We start from the raw sequence: 10,758 nt of genomic DNA, 5'->3' as shown, positions 1-10,758 counted from the left end.
CCCATAAAAGCAGTCATTCAGTGTTTGGCGTTTCCTTTCCTTCTGAAATTCCATCTGGATTATTAATTAGTTAATTAAAAATTAAAAAAAACAAAAAGTTTATACACTCACACATGCATACTTACAAGCAGTCAGTCGGCGTATGAAAGACATATTTTAGGCGCTGCATATTCTGGTTTGTTTGGTTTTTTTTTTCTTCTTCATTTTCTTTTTTCACTCCCCCCTCTTTCTCCTCTTCACAATGCAGCAAGTTTCACTTCTCCAGTGACAGTTGCCTGTCAGTACTGTGTTGGTGCTATGCATTTATTAAGTTCAGTTATATATACGTGTGTGTGTGTATATATATATTATATATATATATATTTATATATAATTATGTATATATATATATATATTACATATATATATAATTATATATATATTTTTATATATAACTATATATATATATATATATATTTTATATATAATTATATATATATTATATAAATTTTTATATATAATTATATATGTTTGTGTGTATAAATATAGATATGTGTGTATGCATATATAAGTAAGTGGATGGGTTATATATACATATGTGTAATTATATTATCCATATTCATACACACATACAAACATATTATACACACTTGTAAGTATATGTGTATGCATGTAAAGATATATGTAATTATATATATTTGTGTTTATGCATATATGTGTAAGTGTATGAGTTATATATACAAATATACATACATGTGTGTGTTTGTGTAAATATATAATCATATATATAATCTGTGTGTGTATGTATATAAGTATTTGTGTATTTGATGTATAAATATCTATGTACACGTGTGTTTATACATATGTGTGCATGTTCTGTAAGTATATATATTTCCTTTGAAGTGGTGCCTCCTGGTATTGCCCTACTCCCAAATCAAAACAGATTGGTTGATTTCAGGTAGGCCCATGCTTGTCTTCAGATGCACCGAGATCAATAGCTGAGAATCCATGTAGGAGACACCAACAGAACTTCGAATCTATGTATGTGAGTATTTGTGTGTGTTGTGAGTGTGAGTGAGAGACAGAGAGAGAGCATATTGTGTGCGTGTCTTTGTGGCGTCTTCAATGTTTACAAGGATGTGTGAGAGAGAAAATAAAATACCAATGAACCCAACAATACAAAAAAGAAAGACAACAGTCAACAGCAGTTCACTGATTGGTCTCATAGGTCGTCAGTAAAGCAGCATCAACTGGTTCCATACACGAAGGACAAGTGAAGGATCGCATCAACCAGTCGTCGATGCAGTCTCTATGGTAAGTGTGCATACAAGGAAGATAACGTAATGCATCACCAATATTGAATTCTACCATGCATATCACGCACCTGGAAAACAAAAATAGAAGGAAAAAAGTTAGTGAGTGGTGTGTAAATAATGTTGATGTTACAAGCTGAAGTAGGGGAAGGGATTAATTGACAGAATTGACCCCAGGACTTGGGGTTGAAGACTTGGCTTGAAGAGACAAAAAGTTGATGTCAGTTGGATTTGAACCGAGATGATTACTGCAAGGAGTGTGAATGAGAGCAAGAGAGATTCATAGACAGATAGATGTTGGTAACCCTTGGATGAAGTTAGAATAATTAAAACAAATCAAGAATAGAATATTTTCATTAAGATTTTAATTATTTATTTGAATCACACACTAAATCATCACCATTTAATATCCATTTTCTGTGTTGGCATGGGTTGGACGGTTTGACAGGAGGTTACAAGCTGGAGAGCTGCACCAGGATCCAGTTGTCTGCTTTAGCATGGTTTCTATGGCTCAGTGCCCTTCTTAATACCAACCACTTTACAGAGTGTACTGGATGCTTTTATGTGGCACTAACGATTTCTAGAACTGTTATCTTGCTGGGTAGGTATGAGAGGCTGGATCTGGCTAGTTTAACCATGAAACAAGTAGAATATTTGGTTCAGATATGGCAGGTGTAAATACTAAAGGGTTAAGGCCTGACCAAAAGACAAGAGCTGGAATAGATCCTGCAACACTTCTTGCCCAACAAACCATCACATGACAGTTTATTGCTCCTATAATGATTAAGAATAAGCAAGATGCGATTTGAAGTCATCAAATAGTTATGTTCCTCTGGTATTTCTTATTTTACAAAATAATTTGGTGAGCTCAATTGAAACGGTATTGAATTAAAATCTCACAAATCATTAGAGGGTACAAAGTTGTGGGGTTGACTTCATAGATTTGTTATGATAAAAACCACAATAGACATCAGAGCAAGATGAACAGAGTTGCTGCAGTGACTCAAGAGAATGAGGTTTGTCAATGCTGTGCACTCAAATGAAATTCATGCCTTGATATACATCGAAAACAAGGAATAAAAACATTTACTAGTACTGTAGGAGCTTGCCAGGTTATTAGAAAACTCATGGTAACAGCATTAAACGAAAATATCATCTGTGTGTCATCATGATGGCCAGCTCAGACCGTCTGGCCATGTTGCTGGATTTTCTGATTTAGATCTTGCTTACTGTGTTCTTTTCACTTAGGATCCAGGTGGGTTGACGGCTTGTATTGGTCAACCAAATGTCACATGGTCCAGGTAGAGGAAGAGGTGTCTCATGGAGATGGGAACTGAGTGGGATTGTTCAATGGATCGCCCAAGAGGACCCGAGAATATACTGACAAATGGTGAATGCAGCAACGTGCTGCAACAGTACATTCCCCCACACCTGACCTAAATGTATATACCTTGTTGAAAGGTATGACACTGGTTTTCGTCTGAGAGACACTATAGATAGATATTGTGTTAAAAAACACAATATATCAGAGTGAGGTGAACATCATTACAGCTGGGCAAGCTCTCCACAATACTAGTGACTATTTTACTCACTGGCCCAAACATTCTACCTGTTTTCTCTTCAAACTGACCTCATCCAACCTCTCACACATACCCTACAATGTCACTCTAAAAATAATCACATCGTCGAAATCTCAAAGCTACGAGATAATGCCTCATTGATTTTAAATAACGTGAATAAGCATTGCTTTTGACAGAGTTGTCTGAAAACTGAAGGATCTAAAAAGAAAAAGAAAAAGCAATGTTGTTTTTCTGCTCTCTCTCTCTCTCTCTCTCTCGCACACACACACACACACACACAAATGGGACGGTCATAGATGGAGCATCTTTCATCAATGCCTACTTGTTTAGACTTGTCCTGGGACTAAACAACTTCGATGACCGATAATAATTCATTATAGCACCTGAGACGGATCCAGTCTCTTATACTACGGAGCTTCCTATCAACATTCCATTCCCATCAAACGTATCCGTACACGCACACTCCTCCCACCACCGCCTCCAACCGCTACAATCAGTGTAACTAGAACAGACATCGTAACGAAAATGTCGCGATGACTTTGATGTTAGTTAACTGGAGCAATAAAGAAATTATTTGTTTGTCATAGTCTGCCCAGGCATTTTATTCCGTACGTTGATGTTACATTGTCATTCCTGTCAGCTTAAGAAATGACCTTTAGCATCAATCATTCTCCTTCCAATACTGTTGACGTCTGAAGAAATATTGTTTTATATTTTATTGATCTTTCGACCTGCGTTTTGATTTTCCATCTTGCATTTTATATCTCTCAATCGAAAGATAACCTTTCTTTATCATTAGCATAAAAAGAATAAAGACCTTTACGCAGTGGTCACCTGTTCTACTTTTAAAGAACGAGATGAATATTTGTAATGAGTAATGAAGCCACTGTAAACTGTTGCTTCTTTGAAGAATTAAATCTGCCATGTTTTGTATCTAATGTAAACGCAAGGGAGATAACTGCGAAGCAAACGGAAGGTAATTCACTTGCACAAATAAAAACAAATAAAATAGTAGTTACGGAAGGAACTAGTGACACTCAGCACCGGCGAAAGAGGAAATCAATTGGAGATCTTTCGCTTTAGAGACAAATAAGTTGAAAAAATGGAAGCTGAGAATAAGCAAAAATTAAACTGGCTCTTTTGAGGAAACGAAACAAGATGTAAATGTTTAAAAGGAAGGTATCAAAATGTTATTATAAATTAACGCTTTCATATTTTGTAAAAATTAATTAAAATTTAACTACTTATTTCTAAAATTAAAAATATTATTTGAAAGTTGACAGAACAGACGTTTGTCCAATTATTCGTTTCAGTTACTCGGCATTGCCAGGTTTAGTTTTCCATATTCTCAAATACAGTTTTATTTCTTTCTTTTATTTTCAATCTTACAATCATATATCGTTAATGTGAGAGACACCAAAAGAAAAAAAAAGGGCATTCAAACATTCGTAAAGCTACACACACGCGCTAATCCAAATCTATTTTTATATTTCCTCGGATTGTTTTAAAATCATTATCAATCCTGCAGCACTTTCAAATAAAAAAAACTATACTTTGTACTTTCGTTTACTTATTTTTCGTATTGGATTATTTTTTTCCTTTTGTTTTATTTATCTATATTGTGGCCTTAAACTGGAAGAAAAAGAATTCCCTTGACGCTTTTCGTGACCTCCACTGTAAAGTGGTTGGTGTTAGGAAGGGCATCCAGCTGTAAAAACCTTGCCAAAACAGTTACAGAACCCTGGTGCAGGCTTCTGCCTGGCTGGCTCTTCATAAACTATCCCACCCATGCCAGCATGGAAGGTGGACATTAAACGATAATGATCACACACACACACACACACACACACACGATGGGCTTCTTTCAGTTTCCATCTACCATATCCACTCACAAGACCATTGGTTGCTGGGAGATGTAGTAGAAGTCACTTGTCCAAGGTTAATTTATGATCAGGATGGTCATGATCACAAAAAATATGATGGCTTTGGCACTGGATTTCAGTGGATTCTATGAAAACATATTTCAGTGGAAGAAAATGAATTCATCATCATCATCATTTAACGTGTAGCATGGGTTGGACAGGTTGATATCATTTAATGCTGGAATTGGCTGGACAGTTTGACAGGAAGTGGCAACTCAGAAGACTCTGGAATCTGCTTTGGCATGGTTTCTATGGCTGGATACCCTTCCCTAATGCCAACCAATTTACAAGAGTGGAAAAAAGGGTTTAAATCATCATTATCATTTAACGTCCGTTGTCCATGCTGGCATGGGTTGGACGGTTTGACCAGGGCTTGCAACCTGGAAGGCTGTCCCAGATTCCAGTCTGCTTTGGCAGGGTTTCTATAGCTGGATGCCCTTCCTAATGCCAACCACTCCAAGAGTGTAATGGGTGCTTTTACGTACCACCAGCATAGGTGCCAATTGCATGACACCGGCATCTGTCATGACTACAATTTCACTTGGCTCGATGGAGCCTCTTCTCAAGCACAGCATAATGCCAAAGGTCTCGGTCATTTGTCATTGCCTCTGTGAGGCCCAACACTCGAAAAGTAAAAAGAAAAAGAAAAACTGCTCCCAACTCACTCTCTGGCCTTCTTTGTGCCATCATAAACTCCAGTTGGTAAGTGGTTAATTAATCCAAGTCTCTGTGCTATTTTAATCTGCTCTTCTTCTGTTAATAGATTCGCTGGCCGACTCACATTGGGAGACGGGTGATATACCGGTACACTTTCCTGGAAAAAAGATTAAAAATATAAATAAACAAATAGCATAACAACAATACAAATGGTTTCGAGTTTTCGCACAATGCTAGCAATTTTAGTGGACAGGGGGTTAGTCAATACTCTCAACCCAGTACTTGACTGGTACTACTTCATTTCATCAACCCTCAAAAGATGAGAGCTAAAGTTGACCTCAGTAAGATTTGAACTCATAATCTAGAGAGGAAGAAGAAATGCTACCAAGCGTATTTACCAAAGCTCTAATGATTCTGCTGTTTTGCTGTCTTGACAATAATGATAATAATAATGATTTCATTTATTTGCCACAGGGCAAAGGATGGGTGGTACAATACAGAGACAAACATAAAAGTGTGGGGGTTTACATACAATAATCAAAAAAACAGTATACACGGTATATACTGACGAAGAGGGGACATATGTATAGCATACAAAGGTATGAAAAAATAAAGTGTGCTAACAATTCTACCATTTCGCCATATTATTCTCTTTTTACTCTTTTTACACCAGTCAGGTGTAGAAGGGCATCCAGATGTAGAAACCTTGCCGGCACGAGAGCCATCCAGCTGTAGAAACACTGCCAGATCAGATTGGAGCCTGGTGCAGCCTTCTGGCTTGCCAGCCCTCAATCAAACCGTCCAACCCATGCCAGGCAGGGAAAGCGGACATTAAACGATGATGATGATGTTGTTAGCACATCAGACAAGATGCTTAGCAGTATTTCTTCTGGCTAGTTACCTTCTAAGTTGAAATCTGACTGAAGTCAAATGTTGCCTTTTATTCTTCCAGGGCTGATAAAAGAAGTACTGGAGTTGAGGATATTGGCTTACTCTCTCTCCCAAAGTTTCAGGCCTTGTACATACATTGGTTTCACATTTTGGAGCAAGGCCTGCAGTTTGGGTGGGGATAATTAATTCAACCCCAGTATATAACTGGTACTTATTTTATCAACCCCAAAAGTATGAAAGACAAACCTGACCCCAACTGAATTTGGACTCGGAACATAAAGACAAAGGGCCACTTAAGCATTCCACCCAGCATGTTAACAGTTCTGTCAGCTTGCCACCTTGTGTATATATTATAAACCATGCGTGGACAGGATGCCGAATGCACTCTTGCTTAAGGACAAGAAGCCAAATGGACACAATGCCAAATGGACACAATGCCAAATGGACGTAAAGCCAAACGGACACAATAATAATAAAAACATTTCTACCCACATAGTTTAATGACCAATTCACCAATTTGGCACTTGAGATTTAACGAGATTAAATTTTAATTTTCGTATGTCTGTTCAGCATTCTTGTTTGTTCAGCTTCTTGTCTTTCAGCAAAAATGCATTCAGCATCCCGTCCGTGTACCATTATCAACAGTTATAGAAGCTGAATGGACAGAATCATTACTGATGGACAAACTACCCGGCAGCATTATTTCAAATCTTTATGTTCAGAGTTCAAATCCTACCTTAGTCAATTTTGCCTTTCATGCATTCAGGTCAATAAAGAGCCTGTTAAGGACACTAAGAATATACCCCTCACCTAAATTTCTGACCTTGAGCCTACATTAGAAACATTATTATGATTGTTATTATTATCATTATTATTGTTGGTATTGTTATTATTCAGATCATTATTATCATTTTTTGGATCTATTTTAAAACGGGGGCCACAGTTTTCATTAATGTTTTACGTAGTGTTTTTGGTACCGAAAGACTTTCAAACTTCGTATACTTATCTATTTTGTGTTATAGAACAGAAAAATATTTTTGTATTCGAATTTATTTCATGTAAAAAATTGTCTTATTTCGATGATTTCAACCAATCACTGACAAGTATTCAGTTGTTTATATTTACTCCTTTGGCTGATTAAGCGATGTAAAGCGTATTTAATCTCCATACCTTCGTTTTATTTGCTTTTTTCATTTTAAATTTGCTTTAACCCTAACCGTAGGGTTAGGGTTAGGGTTAATTGTTTCAGAATCGTTTGTTTATGTAGTCAGCACTTAATGTATATCGGCTGAATGGACGTCAGTGATTGGTTGAAATTACAGAAATACGACAACTTTAACATGGAATAACTTATGGATTTCTTTTTTTTTTTTAAGAAGACTAAGAGAAAAAGAAGTTTTATATGACACCTTGAAACTTGGAACACTGGTAGATGAAAAATGTGGCCCCCGTTTTAAAAAAGATCCCATTTTTTTAGCAACATTACTACAACTATTATTATTGTAACTATTGTTGTTATTACTATTTTTATTATTATCGAGAATGTGTTCCGGTAAACACTTAGTTCACATATTTGTAATAAAAAAGATTTCATTTGTGCGTGACCTTCAACCAACCTGTTTTTGGTGCATTCTAAGAAGATTTGCATAGAGAGAAAAAAATTAACAAAAACAACTTTTTATCTCTGTACACACACACACACACACACACACACACACACACACACACGTATACATCCACATATATACATCCACATATATACATCCACATATATATATATCTTCAAGTTTACTTCCCAACCATATGGTTCCAGGTTCAGTCCCACTGCATGGCACCTTGGGAAAGTGTTTACTATAGCCCCTGGTTGACCAAAGCCTTATGAGTAGGTTTGGTAGACAGAAACTGAAAAAAGCCCCATTGTATGGACGTGTGTGTGTGTGTGTGTGTCATCCACCACTGCTCAACAATCGGTGTTGGTTTGTTTACATTGTGACTTTGCAGTTTGGCAAAAGGGGCTGATAGAATAAGTACCAGACTTTTAAAAAAATGGAAATAAAAAAGTAATGGGGCAAGTGCCCCAGCATGGGCTGCAGTCTAATGGCCGAACAAAGAAAAGTAAATACATAAACACACACACACACACACACACACACACACACACACATATATATATATACGCCTTATTTGTTTCCTTTCCCAAAATAACTCCTTATATTGAACTCTAATATTTCCCTCTGTTAAACCATCTCAGCTCGTCTCTGATGAAGGGATATCCCTAATATCCCAGAAACAGCTGTAAGACTAACTTTCTCTTTATTATTATTAAATGACCCAAAAATTCCACACAGCCTTGGCTTTGTTGTCTCATTTTATCTAACACACACATATATATATATATATATATATATATATATATATATATATATATATATATATATATATATATATATATATATATATATATATATATATATATATATGCATAAATATGCACACACACTAGGCTGTCTGTACTGAAAATAAATACAAACATTAACACATTACATTCTATACACATACATCACACGTTTTATACACATCCCAGTTCACACATAGCATCTCTTCTCAATATACATGTAATACATACATACATACATACACATGCACTTCACTTTTCTCAAAGTCAATACAAACTTTACACACAAAACACACACACTTTTGAATCATACGCATACACACAAATTTATCTTAGAATGAAAGTAAACACACACACACATACATACATACATACATACACACACACACACACACACACACATGCAGAGAGAGTTAGTCAGTGGCTTGCAAAAGCAATACAAATATTAGACAGACTCACACCCAAAACTTGTCTGAACACAAAAGCAACCCACCACCCCACCACCCCACCTTCCAGCCATGTCTGCACACAAATAAGAAAACAAAAAACTTATCCAGCTGAAGTATTGTGTGAGTGTGTGTATGCATGCTTATCTACACATATATATACATACACACACACATACAGATAGATACATATACAAAAAAATATACACTCACATGTTAATATATACACACAATACATATATATATATACATATACATATATATATATACATATACATATATATATATATATATATATATATATATATATATATATATATATATATATATATATATATATCCACACATATAGAGAGAAGAGACTTATACAAATGTGTGAGAGAGGAGAGGGGGGAGGGTAAATGTTGTCAGACAGCAAAGTCATCGAAACAGCTGACAAAAAGAAAAAAAAGAGCCAGTGATGTCATTAATTTTACTTCCATAAGTCCGAGGATGGGTGGGGGTGTGTGAGTGGTTGGTGATGTTGGCAAGGTGGATGGAGGAGGTGGGAGGAGGCAGAAGTAAGGGATGCACTCTTGTTTAATCTAGGTTGACTATGATTAAGCACACCTATCCAACTATGACCATCCCATCTTTTACAGACATAACATACCCACTAGCTTACATAATTTTTGTGACTGCTTTTCAAAAATACGATTTAAGGAAATTTGGCTGCTATTTCTAGCATGTTGAGTGACTACATAGCCACCATGCCTATCGGTGAGTTTCTATGTTGCTGCTTAACAGTCCTGATCCAGAAGGCCTATGATCAAGGACATTCTATCCATGACGATCCAGCTGGCTTTTTCCTTTTTTTTTTCATGCACCATGTACAAAGGACTCCATTGTATACTTTTTCTGTAAGGCTAAAAATAGCAGCTACATTCCTTTCTAATCTTATGATAAGCTATGTGTGTGTGAAGGCTGAGTCATTTCTGTGGTTGATGTTAGATCAGCCCTGATTGAACAAACTTACAGTCAACGGCATTCCAGTGATGACCGCCCAGTCCTTCAGTCAGGTTTTGTGTATCTAGGACTACCATACACAATGTAACGCCCCTTTTTCAAGTTGCTAAGGCTTCGTTCATGTTCGAAGCACCAGGAGAGTTTGTTTTGTTTTTTTTATTGTGGATCTTCCTGTCATAAGGATTACAAAACTCTTGGTGAAGAGAAGATGTGCTTATAGCGACCAAATATAGGTGCAGGCATGGCTGTGTTCATAAGGTGTTTGCTTCCCGACCACATGGTTCTGGGTTCAATCCTACTGCTTGGCACCCTAAGCAAGTGTTTTCCACCAAAACCTCAAGTTGATCAAAGCCTTGTGACTGGATTTGACTGACAGAAACTGATAGAAGCCTGTTGTGTGTGTGTGTGTGTGTGTGTGTGTGTGTGTGTGTGTGTGTGTGGCCCCTTGTCTTGACATTGCTTGAAGGTTGTAAATGAGCATCACTGTCGAACAAGTGGTGTCATTCTTTTTAATATTTTGCCGGTGGCACGTAAAAAGGACCCACTACACTCTCAGAGTGGTTGGCGTTA

The 10,758-nt window shown here is 36.6% G+C and overlaps 1 protein-coding gene across 1 annotated transcript in view; it reads right to left on the bottom strand.

The window, feature by feature from the left end:
- Positions 1 to 176: 176 nt before the first annotated feature.
- Positions 177 to 10,758, bottom strand: part of LOC106877474 (RING finger protein 11) — a 65,826-nt gene continuing 55,244 nt past the window's right edge. The window contains exons 2-3 of the mRNA XM_052971093.1: positions 5,460 to 5,608; positions 177 to 1,363 (exon numbers count right to left, since the gene is read on the bottom strand). Coding sequence (XP_052827053.1) covers positions 1,189 to 1,363; positions 5,460 to 5,608 — 324 coding nt within the window. The 3' untranslated portion in view covers positions 177 to 1,188. The remainder of the gene's footprint in view (positions 1,364 to 5,459; positions 5,609 to 10,758) is intronic.

The sequence above is a fragment of the Octopus bimaculoides genome, chromosome 10 (genome assembly GCF_001194135.2).
Source record: "Octopus bimaculoides isolate UCB-OBI-ISO-001 chromosome 10, ASM119413v2, whole genome shotgun sequence".
NCBI classification, from domain to species: Eukaryota; Metazoa; Mollusca; class Cephalopoda; order Octopoda; family Octopodidae; genus Octopus; species Octopus bimaculoides.
This window is presented reverse-complemented; position numbering and strand designations above follow the sequence as displayed.